This window comes from Odocoileus virginianus, chromosome 6 (genome assembly GCF_023699985.2).
Source record: "Odocoileus virginianus isolate 20LAN1187 ecotype Illinois chromosome 6, Ovbor_1.2, whole genome shotgun sequence".
Lineage (NCBI taxonomy): Eukaryota > Metazoa > Chordata > Mammalia > Artiodactyla > Cervidae > Odocoileus > Odocoileus virginianus.
This window is the reverse complement of record NC_069679.1, coordinates 62,745,803-62,765,689: the sequence shown is the minus strand read 5'-3', so window position 1 is coordinate 62,765,689 and position 19,887 is coordinate 62,745,803. Positions and strand designations below refer to the sequence as shown.

The 19,887-nt window shown below is 35.5% G+C and overlaps 1 protein-coding gene across 1 annotated transcript in view; it reads left to right on the top strand.

The window, feature by feature from the left end:
• The window catches only part of KCNH5 (potassium voltage-gated channel subfamily H member 5), a 367,441-nt gene that overhangs the window by 57,852 nt on the left and 289,702 nt on the right, over positions 1-19,887 (top strand). The window contains exons 5-6 of the mRNA XM_070469447.1: positions 1,189-1,304; positions 9,207-9,599. Of these exons, the coding sequence (XP_070325548.1) occupies positions 1,189-1,304; positions 9,207-9,599 (509 nt within the window). The remainder of the gene's footprint in view (positions 1-1,188; positions 1,305-9,206; positions 9,600-19,887) is intronic.

The window sequence follows — 19,887 nt, the reverse complement described above, 5'->3', positions numbered from 1 at the left end:
GAGTTGTTTGGTGAATACCCTAGTTAAAGGTAATAACGTGGAAATTATCAAATGATCTTACTGGAGTTTGTAATAGATTAGAGCTTTTCTGGATAGCTAGAGAAAGGCTGATTGAGATAGGAGCAGACTGGGTGGTTTTGTTCCACTTGGTCACATCTCATTGACATTTCCTTAAAGTTAATTAACTTAATAATGAAAAATTAATGATTTTAATAATGGAAATAATGGAAGAAATTTCTTTTTTATTAAATTCACATTCCTTCCCCTCAGAAGTTAAAGTTACTACACTTTTAGAAAACACGATTAAAGATTCTATATAGTCCCCAAATAATCTTTAAATACCAGTGAAATTGTTAGTAAGAGAGAAATAACATTTTGCTATGTTACAAAGAAGATGGAGATGTGTAATGTGAACTACAGTATGTGAGATTTGTTGAAGTTGGACTTTATTCTCTTATGTATGTATATCTTCACATAAGTATACAATAAGACTTTTTATTATGGCAATGCTACCTTCTAAAATAAATACCCCCCAACTTAAGTAGTTTAACAGAATAGAAGCCTATTTCTTGCTCATATAACAATCCAAACAATTGATCCTTGGCATATGGCATTCTTCTGTGCTCTGATTCAGTGGCTTTGCCATCTCCTGGGGCCTTATTGTCATGTTCATACAGCTAGCAGAAGGAGAGAGAAAGTATGGAGAAGTTTCACTTGCCTCTTAAGTTGTTGCATGCGTGGAAGTGACATACATCACTTTTGCTCTCATTCCATTGGTGAGAACTAGAGACATGTCCATACCTAGAGGTGCAGAATGCTGGAAACTGCATTCCTGGCTGGGCAACTGTTTCCCAATAACAAACCTATACAATGCAAGGGGGAGGACAGAATTTTATGGACACCTAGCTGCTTGGACTATACGGTATTAATAGATTTGCACAAAACACAAAGATCACACATAAAAGTTACTTATTATCTTATAACTGCACTTGAAGTATATGATGATGTCTGTGTAAAAATAAAACGCTTTAGGTTGATACTTTTCAATAGTTCTGCATTTTCATTAGCATGAAGTGCTAACTTTTCATTACTTATGTTATTTCTGAGATCCCTTGAATATGAGCAAGAATATTGACTTCTATATTCATTATGTGTGAAAAACTGAGACTTTCTTTCCTTATGTTTAAGGTTGGACAAAATTTGCTCGATTGACACGGGCTTTGACAAATAGCCGAAGTGTTTTGCAACAGCTCACGCCAATGAATAAAACAGAGGTGGTCCACAAACATTCAAGACTAGCTGAAGTAAGTGCAAGATTAACCTTACCTCTCAACATGCTGGTGGTGGTACATTTCCCCCATCCAAATGTCTCAATATTGATATTTCTAGCCATTATTTTACAAATACTTATGTGTTAATTGATTTTCCCTTGTAGAATTGTAGAAATTTCATATATTTCTTTTTATGCTTTCCTGCTTTGACAATGGGAAGGTACTTTAAAACATCCCAGGTGATGTCTGTAGAATATGAGGTTTTCTTTGAGCAAATGAGATAGAAAATTCATTCATTCACTTGTGTGTGCAGCATAGACTTATTGAGGGTTTGCTCTATGCTAGGTACTATGTAAAGGATATAAAGATGAATGGGCCATGGACCCTATCATCAAGGAGTTAAATATCCAGCAGAGGAGGGAGGTGGTACCTGAATGAGATGATACCTGGGCTAAGTGAATTTTTTTTTTTTAGATTATAGTTGATTTATAATGTTGTGTTATTGGTTTCTGGTATACAGCAAAGTGATTATATATATATAATATAGTATATATTTTTTTATATTCTTTGAATCATAGGTTATTATAAGACATTGAATATATAGTAGTTATAAGATTTTAAATATATGTTGTTTATCTATTTTATGCATAGTAGTTTGTATCTGCTAATTCTAAGCTCCTAATTTTTCACTCCCCCCTTCCCCTTTGGTTACTTTAAGTTTGTTTTCAAAGTCTGTGAGTCTATTTCTATTCTGTAAATAAGTTAATTTGTATCATATTTTATATTCTATATATAAGTAATATATCATATTTGTCTTTCTTTGTCTGACTTACTTCATGTAGTTTGATAATCTCCAGATCCATCCATGTTGCTGAAAATGGCATTATTTCATTCTTTGTAATGGATGAGTAATATTCCATTGTATATATGTACCACATCTTCATCTATTCCTTTGTCCATGGGCATTTAGATTATTTCCATGTCTTGGCTATTGTAAATAGTTCTGTTATAAATATTGGGGTGCATGTATCTTTTCAAATTAGAGTTTTCTCCAGAATTATTGGGCTGAGTGAATCTTGAAGGAAAAATGTAGTGAAGAAGAGATGAAGGTGATTTATGCAAGAGAGGCCAGCATGTCCAAAGACTCAGCGATGAGATAGTATGGTGCCTTTGACTGTGAATTCAATGTGGATGAAGTCAGGAAGGAAAGGAAAGGTTAAGGTGGTATATAGTGAACAGTGGTGGTTGGTGTCCCATGTGCCAGGGAAATGACATTGTCATATTTGTGCATCACAAACCTCTCAAAGGGAGATTGGTCTCAGTGGTATTTGTAATCTTGTATTAATTTGAAAACATTATTCTAAGAAGTTGATATCCATAGATGTCACTAGATTCCTGAGAGACCCATGGAACAAAAATGGTCAAGAACCCTTGTTTGACCTAGTGGCTCTGTGTTGAAATGGGGACTAGAGAAACAAGTTAAGAGGTTCTAGTAGTAATGCAGCTAGGACAACTCTGACCTTAAGCAAGGGAGCCAGCAGCGGAAGAGGGCAGATTGCAGATGTGCTAAGATTAGAGTCAACACATTTGTTGATGGGTTAGAAATGAATGTGAGATAGGGGATGAGTCAAGCACAACTCTATGTTTTTGGCTTGAACAACTGGATGGACAGATAGTATTGTTGTTGTTGTTCAGTTGTTAAGTTGTGTCCAACTCTGCGATCCCAGGGACTGCAGCATGCCAAGTTTTCCTGTCCTTCGTTACTCTCAGAGTTTGCTCAAATTCATGTTTCTTGAGTCGGTGATGGTATCTAACCATCTCATTCTCTGCCTCCCTCTTCTCCTTTTGCCTTCAATCTTTCCCAGTATCAGGGTCTTCTCCAGTGAGTTGTTCTTCCCATCATTTGGACAAAGTATTGGAGCTCTAGCTTCAGCATCAGTACTTCCAGTGAATATTCAGGGTTGATTTCCTTGAGGATGGACTGGTTTGATCTCCTTACAGTGCAAGCGACTCTCAAGTCTTTTCCAACACCACAGTTTAAAAGCATCAATTCTTCAGTGCTCAGTCTTCTTTATGGTCCAACTCTCACATCTGTATATGACTACTGGAAAAACCATAATTTGACTCTGTGGACCTTTGTCAGCAAAGTGATGTCTTTGCATTTTAATATTCTTTCTAGGTTTTTCAGAGTTCTTCTCCCAAGGAGCAAGTGCCTTCTAATTTCATGGCTACAGTCACCGTCTGCAGGGATTTTGAAAGCGAAAGCGAAAGTTTCTCAGTTGTGACCAGCTCTTTGCAACCACATGGACTACTATAGTCCATGGAATTCTCCAGACCAGAATACTGGAGTGGGTAGCCTTTCCCTTCTCCAGGGAATCTTCCCAACCCAGGAATCAAACTGGGGTCTCTTGCATTGCAGGTGGATTCTTGGAGCCCCCACCAGATAAAATCTATCACTACTTTCATTTTTTCCCTTTGTATTTGCCATGAAGTGATGGGACCGGATGCCAAGATCTTAGTTTTTTGAATGTTGAGTTTTAAGCCAGATTTTTCACTATCTTCTTTCACTCTCATCAAGATGCTCTTTAGTTCCTCTTTACTTTCTGCCATTAGGGTAGTATCTGCATATCTGAGCTGTTGATGTTTCTCCTGGCAATCTTGATTCCAGCTTATGATTCATCCAGTCCAGCATTTCACTGATGCACTCTGCATATAAGTTAAATAAGCAGGGTGGCAACACACAGCCTTGTAGTACTCTTTTCCCAATTTTGAACCAGTCAGTTGTTTCATGTCTGGTTCAAACTGTTGCTTCTTGACTTGCATACAGGTTTATCAGGAGACAGGTAAGGCTGGTATTCCCATCTCTTTAAGAATTTCCCACATTTTGTTGTGATCCACACAATCAGACTTTAGCATAGTCAATGAAGCAGAAATAGATGTTTTTCTGGAATTCTCTTGCTTTTTCTATGATCCAGTGGATATTGGCAATATATTTGATCTCTGTTTCCTCTTCCATTTCTAAATCCAGCTAGTACATCTGGAAATTCTCAGTTCATGTATTGCTGAAGCCTAGCTTGAAGGATGTTGTCCATAACCTTACCAGCATGTGAAATAAGCACACTTGTATGGTAGTTTGAATGTTCTTTGGCATTGCCCTTCTTTGGGATTGGAATGAAAACTGACCTTTTCCAGTCCTGTGGCCACTGCTGAGTTTTCCAAATTTGCTGGCATATTGAGTGCAGCACTTTAAAAGATGGTGGCTACTGTTGGTTAATAAGATCTCAGATAGAAGAGGAAGAAAAGGAGGTTTGGGGACAATGATAGTAGATTTACTCTTGGGCCTACTGTTTGAAGTTCCTGACAGGAAATTCAAGTGGAGATCTTTAAAAGGAAGTGGGATTTATGGGTCTGCCTCTCAAGGGGTATCTGGGTTTGAGTTGCAGGCCTTGTATCATCCTCACAGATATGGCTGTTAAAGTCAGAGGACTGGGTGATGTTACCCATACAGAGTGTATTGAAATCAAAGAGAAAAGGAATGAGGATAGAACTCCAAGGCAGCTAGAAATTTTGCTGTTGACATGTTTTACATAATCATCTTGTGTCTTACTGGTACAAAAGATGACAAAATAACTAATCAAGTTACCACGACTGTGCTGAGTACTTACTGGGCACTCACAAAATATTCTGAGGTAACTAACCAAGGAAGACAAAGATACAGTTAAATATGTAAGTTCATCAGTTTGTTTTGCTGGTGAAAGGTTAGCTGAATTTCTCCAGAGTAACTTTCTTAACTTGTTGCAGATACCAGGTTTCATTTGGAGAAAGTTAGGGAGCAAAAATTCTTCAAATTGGGAGACTTCTGGAATTTTTCTTGGAACATAGCTAACAGGGTGATGTGTCTGATTTTCTGGTACCTTTGAGGAGAGAGTAATACTTCGATGTGTAGAAATATTTTTAAAAGCCCTAGTAAGACATTAACATACCTAAATGTTAAATGATAATAGTAATCATAATATTTTAAAAGATAATATGCAGTTGGCACAAGATTTAATGCACTCAATCAGATACAACTTCCTGTTACATATGTTTTTTATTAAGTACTACTTGATTTTGAAGCTACTTTCTTTTCTGCCTTCAGTTGTTCGTTTCTTTCTATAAATCAAGGTAAAGTGTAGGAGCTTATTTCTGTGACTACTGACTTTTTTGTTGTTGACTCTTTCTAAGTCTTAACTACACCCTATCCAGTTTTTCTTTCTTTGTTAATACAACTGAGCAAGCACATGAGGAAAGAGACTATAGAGAGGAAAAATTTCTACCTTAGCACCCCAAATCACTGAAGGTGGTTTTTTCCTCTGCTTCAAATGGAGAGTTCCTATCCCCTGGACAGCTCATCACTTTTCATTTTTACTCTTGATGAATTTTCATTCCTGTTTCTTCCCATCTGATTTTTTTCTTTGTTTGCTTTGCCTTTTGGTTATTGTTCATTTCTTTATCTGTCATCCCTAATTTATAAAGCTGATTCAGATACAAAACTGCTTTGTAGATCTTAGGCCTTGATTTCAGAGAACATGTGGAAATAACAAGTTTTTCTACACAGAGAGTTAGTCTATGTATACTCTTAGGTTTTCAAAGACTGACCAAAAAGAGGCACCAAGTTAGCATAAAGACAGTTTTTCCAGCTGTAGTCAGAATCATGTAATTTGCTCAGCTTGAGTATTTGAATTTGCTGTTAAATTTCCAGCCCTTTCACTTTTTCCAACACATATACATTTTATCTTATTTCCACTAGGCCTCTTAAATTTAGAGCTGATCCCTGGTTTCAAGGATTCTGGTCTCTGTGTAGGCAATTCATCAGTTTTCAACATGCTCTGTCATTCTACTGATTGAATTCAGCTTCCACTTGCATTTGTGGTTCTGACTCCTTTAGAGTCAGTGTTCTCCTGATATTCAGGAGGAAAGAATGTGTCTGTATCAGTGCAAAAATACATCAGGGCATGTGATTTCATCCCCATCTATCCAAGGCTTACTGCTCCTGAAAGTACAAATGAAATAAAGCGAACAGTTGTTACTCACTGCTTTATAAAAGCCCCCGTGACCGGGCTGAGATTAAAGCAGCGCTCTACATGGGAGAAACATCAAACTGAAGCACATGGCGTGCCCCGTCCCTTTCTTTGCTGGCGTTTCCTTTCTTCTCCTCTTCCTGCTCCTCCTTTTTCTCTTGGAGCAGTTTTGGATTGCTTTAAAAATTCAAGTCACCATCTGAAGAACTGGGTTATGAGTGTTTAAAGAAATAGAAGACAAGGATTTTTATTTTGATCTATACACTATCATCACCTGGAAAGATTTTGAAAGTACAGATTCTCTGAATTTAATTTAATACACAAAATGAATTTAATTATTTTTCTGGCATAGGGGTCTAGGCATGAGTATACTGTATTTTTAACAACTTCTCTAGATGATTCTAGTTTGTGGCCAGATTTAAGAAATACTGAACTCAAAAGTGAGTTCATCTCTAGAGGAGACACCTTATATTATTCCAGGGTGCTGAGTGGGACCAGTTTGTCTATTAGCACAGAGCGTAGCACCAATAACACTTTCAGGCGTCCACCACGATGCCTGAATTTCTACTAGCAGTTAAGGAAACGATGAACTTTTAGGTAAAAAAATAAATAATTAAATATTCATCTTTGTAATAATGCTGTTAAAAATATAATTTTAAATAAAAATATTAAATAAATTATATTTTTATTTAAAATGTAATTTTAAATAAAATTTATACATTTATGTTGCATTTATATTTAAATAAAGATAAAGATAAATAAAAATAAAGATTATATTTAAATAAAGATAAAATATTAAATAAAATAGAATTTTTATTTTATTATTTTTAAGGAGGAAGGGGTCCAGGAAGGCAAAAATAAAGGTCCTAATGCAACCTGGCACTGAGTTTATTTTCTAAGTGTGTTTCTTTGTACTCAAACTACAGAGTGTGTAAATACAGATGGTATAATACTAACAATGAATATGAAGGAAATTTTCATGTTTAACCGTGATGTTGGAATGCATAGATCTGTAGTTGAAAGGTGAAAGAGAAGCCATGATTCTGTAGGAGTCTGTATATGTAATTCTGTGTCTCAACATGAAACTTAACCTACCTGTAGGATAATTTGTTGCTAGGTAATTTAAGATCTCATGGAAAAAGTATTACTGGGGTACTGATAATGAGCATAAATATGTAAAAATCTTTATAAATAATTCTTATAACTCCCAAACTTAAAACAATAATTATAATATACATCTAAAGAGAATATCAGTGATTTTTGCACATTTCAAAATAGCAATGATTATATTATATGCTGTATTCAGCTGTATAAGTTCTATGTATGAGAGACTTCAGGATAAGTCTCAAATTTCAAAAAATGCTAGTTTACTTATTTTGCTTTGAGGCATATAAATTACAGGCTAACAGGTATTTTTGTTTACCTCTATGTGTGCATTGACATAAATTTAGTGCAGTTATGATTTTATAATTTGAACTTGTTGACTCCTATTTTCTGGGTCCCATTAGTCTTAGGGACACTGAATAATTGAATGTGTAAGTGGTAAAGCTGCTGAAAATATTGTTCATCAAAGTCCCACTTATAAACTCCTTAATACACAGGTTTACTCAGTTATAGCTTCATTGGTGGCATGAAGCAGAGGTCTTCAACCCGCTTCTTCAACTCCTTTTCGCAATTTCCATGTTCCAGGTTCTGGAAGGAGGTGCCAAGTACTGTGTTTGTTACCTTTTCCCAGGGTTGCCCAGACCTCTGCTCTTGCACTGTCATCTGCTTTTTCTCATTGTCTCTTTAGTGAGACCTAATCAGTATAAGTCAGGGTTCATATAAATTTGTATGAAAAATTGTCAAATTGTCAAAAAGGTATAGAGAAACAAACCTGACTATTTGGAATTTTTTTCTAAAGGAAATTTGCGTCTGGGGAGGAAATCCAGTATTCTTTAAATCTGATTGAAAGGGAAATGGGGGAAAGCAGGCTATAACATTTATAACTCTGATACTGCTGTGCCCATGAGTAGGGCCCTGGTTGAGTCCCATGCAACAGCAAGATCATGAATAATGGGGCCCTGGGATTCAGCAAGGCCTTTAGAATCAAAGTTATGCTCCTTCAAAGCCCAAATATATAAAGAATGGATAATGGTGAGCCATGCAAATAATAGCTGGACAGTCTGTGAGATGTGTGATTCTAGGCACCTTTGCCCAGTGGATATGCAGAAGGCACATCCAGTAGTGGATGTCCAGCAGTGCTGTGGATCAGTGTTGGTGTTGGAGGAGGTCATCAAGAGGATGGGACTGCCAGGTGATCCTTGAGCTGGACCCAGGCAATTGGAAGCTCCTCACCCCCTCCCTTGTCCTTGAAATGTACTTTTTGCCCACCATTCCCATCGTGAGAGCTTTTCAAGGATACAGTCTTGAGAGAGTTAGCTGTGGTTGAGACCATCTGGACTGTGTATATGACTGAAGCCAGTTAAACCCCTGTATAAACTTTTAAGATTTGGTGGTGGGTTCTGAGACCTCTGGTTTTATGGCTACCCAATAAAACTTTGTAAGTTCCCTTGCCTATGAAAACTGCCACCTGCCAATCTGGAGTGGTCTGCCTTTCTTTGGTCTCTTTCTGCCCTCCGTGTGTGGGGACCAGTTTCTGAACGAGTTGGCCACGGGAGAGGAAGTTAGAGGGAATGGCAGACAGATCAACTTCGATAGAGTGATTGGCCTCGTAGTGACTTTGGACGAACCTTGTTACAACTCAGGAGAAGAGATATAATTACAGAGCATGGCTGGCTTTGAAACCAGTGGTTTGGATGCCAGAAAATTTGAATTCATTACTAACTTTGCAGAGATGTATGGGTCACTTATAAATACATTTTGTCTCTTTTAGGTTCTTCAGCTGGGATCAGATATCCTTCCTCAGTATAAGCAAGAAGCGCCAAAGACACCACCACACATTATTTTACACTATTGTGCTTTTAAAACAACTTGGGATTGGGTGATTTTAATTCTTACCTTCTACACCGCCATTATGGTTCCTTACAACGTCTCCTTCAAAACGAAGCAGAACAACATAGCCTGGCTGGTGCTGGACAGTGTGGTGGATGTTATTTTTCTGGTTGACATTGTTTTAAATTTTCACACAACCTTTGTGGGACCTGGTGGAGAGGTTATTTCTGACCCCAAGTTGATAAGGATGAATTATCTGAAAACTTGGTTTGTGATCGATCTGTTGTCTTGTTTACCTTATGACATCATCAATGCCTTTGAAAATGTGGATGAGGTAAGTTTCTTTTTTTTTTTTTTTAGTACTTTAATCACGTGTTTTGAGAAAATTAGGATAAAAGGAGTTTATAAATAACATAAACTTCTTTATAGTCATCACTTTCAACTTTTATCCTGCTAAATACCTGCCATAAATGATCATATTTTATTGCTTTATAAATTTTACTCACTCTTTAAAAAATATCTGGTTGAAAATACTAGGAAATGGCTGTGGTTGAAAGTTGTGTTTGAAGGAGGAGAAGAAAAGCCACAGCCTTTGAAGTCAAATATGGTTTATGAAATAGACAGTTGATTGAAAGATAATGAAATAGATGTATTTTTTGGGGAAAACAGTAGCATTTTAAAACTCTGTGCACCCACAGATGTTTTGATTCCTCCCCTCCAGATACATATGGTAGCAGTGCTTGTGTTAACAAAAAGATCCAGAAAACTTTTATGGTAGAGAAATTCTTGAAGTTTTGCCTTTTTGGTTTCTCTTTTTTATACTTTTTTCTTTAAATTTTGCCTAATAATTTGTGGTTAGAGACTGTATTAGATGACTTCCGATATCTGGTCTAATTCAAGAATTTGCTTTTTCAGTGTCATCTGCACAACTAGAAATGTTAAAACTTATGTAATGTCTTAACGGCCATTTCATCCAGAGCTTCTGAGTTTCTAACTTAGTTGTGGATGATTTTCAACTTGCTATACCAAGAATGTATATAAATGAATCAATATAGAATGTATCTGTTTTTAAAATGTGTTCATAATAGTAATTGCAAACTTAATTTCCCTAAAGATTCTACTTTGTCCTCATAGACTGTTCAGATAGAAAATTCTCCACTACATTGTTGTCGTTCTGTGTGTGTAGGGAGGTAGATTGCAAACTTTTCTTCAGGATCTTTTTCCATAAAGATTTCTGCATTGAATCAGCTTTAATGATACTAAAAATATTTCCAGAAAGTTTAGTATAGACATTGTATTTTGATGCTATACACATAATTGTTACTTTAAAAATTCAAGGAAAAAAGAATCATAGTAATTTGTTTCTGATTTTAAATTCCATCTACATCAAGCTTTTAAGGTATATTTCTTTCCTATTTCCCTTCTGGAAGGATTGATATGGGTTCATTTTGAAAATGCTAATCTTATGATAAGAAGATAATAAGTAGTATTTATATGTTCACTTATATTAAATAGATTAATATATTCAGATCAATGCATTAAGATTTCCATTATTTAGAACAATGGCATAAAGATTTTAATACAAATAATCAAAAGATTGGTTTAGTTCACAGAAAAGAAAATAAATTAGATTGCATAATAATAAATGCATCTAATATACTATATAAATAAATGACAATATCCTCAGATTTATTAAGGAAAATGCAAAGTAAACTTACAGACTATACTGACATGCCATCAGTTATCACACATACTGGGTTGGAGAATATGGTGTCTGAGAATGTGTACTGCTTAGATCTCCCTTCATGGAAGCCTGCTGCATGAAGCACAGTTAGGGGCTTCCTGGAAGTGGCTCCTGGTTTGGAAAAGACATTCTTTAGCATCCCTTTCAAACTCAGCATTCAGTGATATCACACTGTCACCCTGGTACTTTGAAATTGGCCACAATGGGAGTATTTACACCCTTAAAGTGGCAAATGCTATAAATAAAGGCTTAAAAAAAAACTTTCTATGGCATTAGTTGTTAACCATTTACCAATATACCACTGAATGCAGTTGACTGACACTTGCTATGGCTTTCTGATCTGCTGCGGGTCACAGTTCGAAGCTGTTTCCCCAAGGCTGCACTCAACCAGTGCCTAGGGATAGTGGTAATATTATGATTGGGCTTATCAGATGGCTCAGTGGTAAAGAATCTACCTGCCAAGCAGGAGACGTGAGTTTGATCTCTGGGTTGAGAAGATTCCCTGGAGAAGGAAGTGGCAATCCACTCCAGTATTCTTGCTTAGAAAATCCAATGAACAGAAGAGCCTGGCTACAGTCCATGGAGTCACAAAGAGTCAGACATGACTTAGTGATTAAACCACCACCACCAATATTATAATTAGTTACTCCTGCTCAAGAAGAACTCCTCTGCTGAGCACCTTTTGCCCTGGAACTTCCCATTTACCTGTGCTGTGGTTGAGGCTCTTTCTACACAATTCTTCCTTCCATCTTCAAAGGTTTCAGATGTGCACTGTGGTCTGAAGACTCCTCCCTCCTTTCTCCTTCATAGGCATTTATCTCAGTGAAAGTCTTGCATATCTAACCCTGACTTGGTATCACTCAGTAAGGGATCTGAGTTGATGTAGTGGTGGTATGAAGTCTCTTATACATTGCTCAAGGGAATACTGGTAAAACTTACATGAAGAATAATCAGCAATATCTAATTTTTTAAAAGAGAAGACCCTAGAGACAACCGCTTTCAGACTGTTTAGGGGATTCTTTTAATATTTGCTCCCATCACCAAACAGCAAGACTGTGTACAACAGCTTTCAGACTGTTTAGGGGATCTTTTAATATTTGCTTCCATCACCAAACAGCAAGACTGTGTACTTACACCTTTTGGGACTTGTCTTTGACTTCTCACTATGAAATTGGAGCTTTCAGCCTCTTTCTCCCTGCCCTCACTGTATCCATGCACTTATTTCCATCACCTCATTCTCCCACTATAGATATATCATCCTTTTGGTTGCATAAATAGTGTTTATATCACCGTGTCTACAAATAATGCTATTTATAACTGAAAGTGAAAGTAAAAGTCACTCAGTTGTGTCTGACTCTTTGTGACCCCATGGACTACACTGTCCATAGAATTCTCCAGGCCACAATACTCTAGTGGGTAACCTTTCCCTTCTCTAGGGGATCTTCCCAACCCAGGGATTGAACCCACATCTCCCTCATTGCAGGCAGATTCTTTACCAGATGAGCCACAAGGGAAGTTCATTTGTAACTGAACCTTCAGCATATTGTGATTACTTTTCCTCTTCTGCACTTTCCATTTTCCTGAGAGTTGATAATTGTCTGGTTTTATCATTTGCTTCCTTTTATGTACTCATCACTCACTCAACCACTAAACTCTGCCAATTGTCTAAAACTCCCTTCCTTACATTGATGCAAGCAATATCCTATCAACATCATTTTCTTAAACAGATCTCTCTTCATCCTACCCTCCTACCTGATGGGTAGTTTGACTATCTGCAATATTCTAGACCATTGATAATTTATCCTCAGATTTGAAGGACATGGTGCCATTACAGTCTACCTTCTAATAATCTCATAAGAAACTTGGAGGCATTGTGACCTATTTTCTCTTTCTGGAAATTTGATATATCTTCTCTATCTAGGGTTCTGAATCTTTCCAGTACTATGCTTTATTGTGAGTCCATTTGCACCCGTTTTGCTGGGCACTGTCTGGGTAGTCTTTTTCAATCTGGAAAAGCATGTCTTCTGTTTCAATTTTGTTTCTTATAATTTTTCTCCATCTCCTTTCCCACTCTTCTCTGTTCTCTCTCTTGTTGAAACTCCTTTTATTCTAATACCTACTAGACTTTTCTAATTCCTTTTTCTCTCTTTCCTTATTTTCCAATCCTTTATCTTTTTGCTATACTTTCTGGGAAATTTTCTCAACATTATTTCCAACTTTTCTTGTAACTAATAATGCCTTTATTTTCCCCTTAAAGTTTGTTTGGCTTGATACTAAGAGCTAAACTAGCATTTGTATATTACTTGATATATGTATTTCTATCATTTAAGTTTTAATCATTCTAGATCATTATACTCTAGTTGTGTCTTTTGTAAATAGTCTATACATACTGAGAGTTTCTCTGACTGGGAAGGTCAGTCTGTTTACATTTATTGTGATTAATTACTTTTTGATTTAGGTAGAGCATCTTATTTTCCACTCTAAAATGTGTTTTATTCACTTTTATCTCTCTTTTTTACTTTCTTCTTCTTCTTTTCTTCTATTTTTTGGATTGACTGAATTTTTAAAATCTTCTAGATTCCCTCTAATGGATTGGAAGTTTTTATATTAATTGATTGCTCTTAATATTTTTATCTTCAGTATTTGACTTATAAGTGTCTTTGCCCTTCTAAATAAATCAAGGGCCTCTGTTTGCTTTCTCATTTTTCAGACTAGTGTTGTCTTATATTTTGGTTCCACATTCTTTTAAAGTTTCTCTTTCAATTATTGGGTGACTTCTTTAGGACTTTGTTTATTGTGAGCCTTTGGGATGGTGACTATAGATTTCAGTTTGCATATCTGTAAAAAAAAAAGAAGGGATGCTTGACTTTTTTACTTCACAAGATGTTTAAGAGTCGATGGAAAACTAGATATGAATGATTTTTATTTGTAGAATTGTGCATGTCTGAAGGGATCTTATTGTTTCGCTTGTATGTGTCTATTTCCTCAGCTTGGTGACATGCCCTGTGATGGTTAGGAATGCATTCCATCTCCTTGGGAATTCTTCACTGCTTACTGTATATTGGTGACTCACTGACCTGAAGCAATAAAGTGTTAGTAAGGTTTTAGTAGATTGTACCAGGACATAAATAGAATTTAAAACAAAATAGAATTTAAAAATGAGGAAGCTGGTAGCTTGGGAATAGGAGAATATGACTCTGAAGAACATAGTTTACTCCTTTAACATGATACGGTGCAAAATAATTTAGGATGTAATGACATTTTCATATTCAAGAGTGTCTCAGATGACATGCTTTCTGAAGACAACTTGATTTACTAGGAATTCACGAACTGGATATGTCATTCTTTAAGATAACTGTGAGGCTGGGAAGACAGAGTCCATTGAAGGAAAGAATTCTGTTTGAAAAGAAATAATGTCAATTTCCTAGATAATATAATGGGGGTAAAAGACATTATCACAAGGAATCTAAGGAATAAAAACAAACTCCTTTGTAGTAAGTATTTGAATACAGCTCTGGGAGGTCCAGGGAACTTGATTTCTGGGAGATTAGGGGGAACTGAATTATAAGACATCATAGAAATATGGGGCAGCTACAGGTAACAAACAGTTTGGTAGACTAAATGGAATTAGGAAACATGATACGTGGGGAATTCAGGGAACAATGAGTGGTATTAGTAAGTGGTAAACACAATAAACCAGGTAAAATTGGAAATTGGAAAAGTGATCACTAATGCACTGTTTGAAGAGACAAAATGATTGAGCCAGAAACTGCTGGGTGGAAGTATTATGAATATTTTTAATTTCCAGAAAAGTTTAGGAAAATCATTTTCTAAATTATAATTTTTCTTGATTTATGCTTGTCAAATGGGCACATACATCATTTCATTTTAGCATATCTGTTTATATATAAAATTTTTATCTCTTATCTAGACATCAAAGCAAAAAATTGGATATAAAAGCTAATTGTATTCATATATTTATTTTGTCGCTTTTGAGAAATTTCAGACCCTCCATTAAGGGTATATTGGAAATTGCTATTTAATATAATTTGATCACCATTACTTTTTCATTAATACCTTTAGATAATTGAAAATCATATTTGAGTGGTATAGGAGAGGATTTCATAGTATTTGTTTTTAGTTTTACTAGTTTGAATCTTATTAAATCCATAGAAATATTGCCAAGTCACCTTATAATTATTGATTTTTCTTATTAGTATGATAATAAGACTGTTTTAAAGAGCCATTTTAGGTTCACAGCAAAATTGAAAAGAGCTACAGAGACTTCCCATAACAGAGGTTGCCCCCACACACGCATAACCTCCCCCGTTATCAACACCCCCACCAGAATGAAACTACATTGACACATCATGTTGTTCAAAGTCCATAGTTTACAGTAGGGTTCACTCATGGTGTTGTGCAGTTTATGGATTTTGACAAATGTCAAATGTCCTAAAACTCTGTGCTCTGCCTCTTCATCCCTTCTCCCTTCCTAACCTCTAGCAACCACTGATCCTTTTACTATCTTTATATCTTTGCATTTTCCAGAATGTCATATAGTTGGAATCTACAGTAGAAAGCTTTTCTGATTGACTTCTCACTTAATAATATGTATGCATTTAAGGTTGGACTTTAAGGAGATCCAGCCAGCCCATCCTAAAGAACACCAGTCCTGGGTGTCCATTGGGAAGGACTGATGCTGAGGCTGAAACTCCAATACTTTGGCCACCTCATGTGAAGAGTTGACTCACTGGAAAAGACCCTGATGCTGGGAGGGGTTGGGGGCAGGAGGAGAAGGGGACGACAGAGGATGAGATGGGTGGGTGTCATCACCGACTCGATGGATATAAGTTTAGGTAAACTCTGGGAGTTGGTGATGGACAGGGAGGCCTGGTGTGTTGCGATTCATGGGGTCATAAAGAGTCAGACACGACTGAGCGACTGAGCTGAACTAAACTGAAGGTTCTTCCATGTTTTTTCATGGCTGATAGCTAATTTGAGTGCTGAATAATATTCCATTATCTGGACATATCAAGTTTATTTTTCCATTCACCTACTACTGAAGGATATTTTGATTGCTCCCAAATTTGGGTAATTATAAATAAAGCTGCTATAAACTTTTGAGTTTAGGTTTTTGTGTAGGCAAAACCTTTTGGGTAAGTTATCAACTCATTTCGGTGAATATCAAACAGCATGGTTGCTGGATCATGTGGTAAAAATATGTTTAGTTTTGTTATAAATTGCCAAACTATCTTCCAAAGTGGTTTTCACCATTTTGCGTTTCCACCAACAATGAATGACAGTTCCTATTGACTCACATTCTCGCCAGTCTTTGGCATTATTAATGCCAATAATTATTAATTTTTGATTTTAGCAATTCTAAGACTTGTGATATCTTGTTTTAATTTGCAATTTTCTAATGATAGATGAGTGGACTTCTCAGTTGGTGCTAGTGGTAAAGAACTTGTCTGCCAGAGCAGGAGATGTAAGAGACATGGATTCCATCCCTGAGTCAGGAAGATCCCCTGGAGGAGGGCATGGCAACCCATTCCAGTATGCTTGCCTGGAGAATCCCATGGACAGAGGAGTCTGCTTGGGCTATGGTCCATGGGGTCACAAAGACTCAGACATGACTGAAGTGACTTAGCATGCACACACAGTGATATATGAACATATTTTCATATGCTTATTTGCCATCTGAGTATTTTCTTTTGTCAGGTGTCTGTTGAGATCTTTTGCTCATTTTTAATGGAGTTGTTAATTTTATTATTGTTGAGTTTTAAGAGTTCTTTGCATATTTTGGGTAATACTCCTTTATTATTTGCACATGTCTTTTGCAAATATTTTCCTCTAGTCTGTGGCTTGTCTTCTCATTCTTTTGACAGTATCTTTCACAGAGCAACATTTTTAATTTTAGTGAATTCCAGTTTTTTACTTTTTTCATGGATTGTACCTTTGGTGGTATATCTGAAAAATGATTACTCAAGGTCACCTAGGTTTTCTCCCATGTTATCTTCTTAGAGCTTTACAGTGTATGTTTTATGTTTATGTCTATGATCTGTTTTATTTTATTTTTTGAAGGATATAAGGTCTGTGACTAGATCCTTTTTTTTTTTTTTTTTCTGTTTGATGTCCATGTGTTCTATCAAGATTTTGTTGAAAACCTGTCTTTTCTTTATTGTATTTCCTCTGCTCCTTTGTCAAAGTTGAGTTGACTCTATTTATGGGGTTCTGTTTCTAGGCTCTCTATTGTGTACCATTGATCCATTTGTTTATTTTTTTCCCACCAGTACCACACTGCCTTGGTTACTGCAGCCTTATAGCAAGTATTGAAGTTGAGTGTCTATCCTCTGACTTTGTTCTCCTTCAAATATTGTGTTGGCTATTTTGCACAATTTTTATCCCTCTATATAATCTTTACAATCAGTTTATTGACATATATAAAACAACTTAACGGAATTATGATTGAGATTACATTGTAGCTTTAGATCAACTCTAGAATAACTGACATCTTCACAATATTGAATGTTTCTGTCCGTAAATAAGGCCTATTGCTCCATTTATTGAGTTCTTTGATTTCTTTCATCAGTTTCATAGGTTTCCTAGTACACAGCAGGTACATATTTTGTTAGATTTATACCTAAGTTTTTTATGCTAATATAAATGGTATCATGTTTTTAATTTTAAATTCCACTTGTTCATTGTTGGTGTATAGGAAAGTGATTGGCTTTTGTATATTGACCATATATCCTGCAAACTTCCTTTAATTGCTGATTAGTTCCAGACTCCTCCTCCCTCCCACCACCCCCAGGTCAGTTTGTTTGGATTTTCTGTGTCCGACTATTATGTCATCTCTAAAGAAAGATATTTTTTTTCCCTTCCTAATCTGTATACGTGTTATTTCCTTTTTTTTTTAAATGATATTAAATAATCTGTAGGGTTTTGTAGATGTTCTTTTTCAAGTTGAGAAATACTTCTCTGTAGCTAGTTTTTTGAGACATTTTCATTATAAATAAGTGCTGCATTTTGTCAGATGCCTTTTCTGCATCTATTGATATAAACATATAACTTTTTCTTCTTTAATCTGTGATGTTATGGATTACATTAATTGATTTTTGATTGTTGAACCAGCCATGCATACCTAGGATAAATCTTACTTGGCCATACTGTATGATTATTTCTATATATTGTTGGATTTGATTTGCTAGTGTTTTGTTGAGATTTCTGCATCTATGTATTAGAGATAGTCATTTGTAGTGTTCTTTTCTCATACTGTGTTTGTGTATTTGAGTATTGGTATTCGAGTAAAGCTGGCCTCTTAAAACTGGGTTAGAAAGTATTGTTTCCGCTTCTTTTCTGGAAGAGACTGTAGAAAATTGGTAAAATTTTTTACTTAAATGTTTGGTAGACTTCACTCATGAGTTAATCTGGCTCTGGTGCTATATGTTTTTGAAGATTATTAATTATTGACTCAATTTGATATAGTTCTCTTCAAATAATTATTTTTGTGTGTATATTTGAGTTTTGGTAGACTGTGTCTTTCAAGGAATTGATCCATTTTATTTTAATCATCAAATTTATAGGCACAGAGTTGTTCATATCATTCTATTATTGTTGTAGTTATTATTATTGCTATTGTTATACTTTGATTGTCTATAGCATCTGTAGTGGTGTCCTCTCTTTCATTTCTCATGTTAGTAATTATGTCCTCTTTTTCTCTTGGCTAGTGTGGCTAGAGGTTTTACAACTTTATTGATGCTTTCAAAGAAAAAGCTTTTAAAATTTTGTTGATCTTCTCTACTGATTTCCTGTTTTCAATTTCATGGATTTTTGCTCTAATTTTAATATATTTTTTTCTACTTATTACTTTGGATTTCATTTGCTTTTCTTTTTCTAGTTTGCTAAGCTTAGAAATTTAGGTTATTGATTTTACTTCTTTATTACTTTTTAATATATGCATTCTAAGTTGTAAATTTTCCTCTGAGTACTGCTTTGCTACATCCCACAAATTTTGGTAAGTTGTATTTTCAGTTTCATTTAATTCAAAGAACAATACATTTTTCTTGAGATTTCTTCTCTGATCCATGTTTTATTTGTAAATGTGTTGTTTAATTTCTACATATTTTTATTTTTTCCAGTTATATTTGTTATTGATTTCTAGTTTAATTTCACTGTGATCCAAAAGCAGCTGTTGTATGATTTCTATTGTCTTAAATTTGTTAAGGTGTGTTTTATAACCCAGGATATGGTCTATATTGATAAATGTTTCACATGAGGTTTTTTTTTGCTGTTACTGTATAAAGTAGTCAAAGATGTCAATAATAGACTGTTGATGGATGGTGCCATTGCCTTCTGCTCTGTCCTTACTGGTTTCCTGCCTGTTAGATCTGACCGTCTCTGACAGAGGGATGTTGAAGTCTGTAAAGATAGTAGTGGATTAATTTCATTTGTACTTGAAGTTCTATTAGTTTTTGTTAGGTTCATGCATACAAGAATTGTTATACCTTCTTGGAGAATTTATCCCTTTATCATTTATATAGCTTTTCTCTTTATCTCTGATAAAGTTACTTAACTCTGCAAAGTGTAAGATGTTTCCGGATGTGCTATATTGTATTACATGTATTGTCTGTGATGAAATATATTATTTCTGGGAGGAATTTTACCTTCTCCATGGGACTTTCTCCTTTTTTTTTTTTTTTTTAGTTTCTTAGTAGCTTGCTTTAAAACTTTAGCTGCAATTTTATGTCCTAGTTACCTATCAAGTCTTCACTTAAGAAAGCCCACTAATAATCCTAGAGCTTCTGATAACAATAAAAACATTTATATTTTTATTGAGGATTGGATTAGTGGTTTACTAACACTCATCTTTCATCTGTAT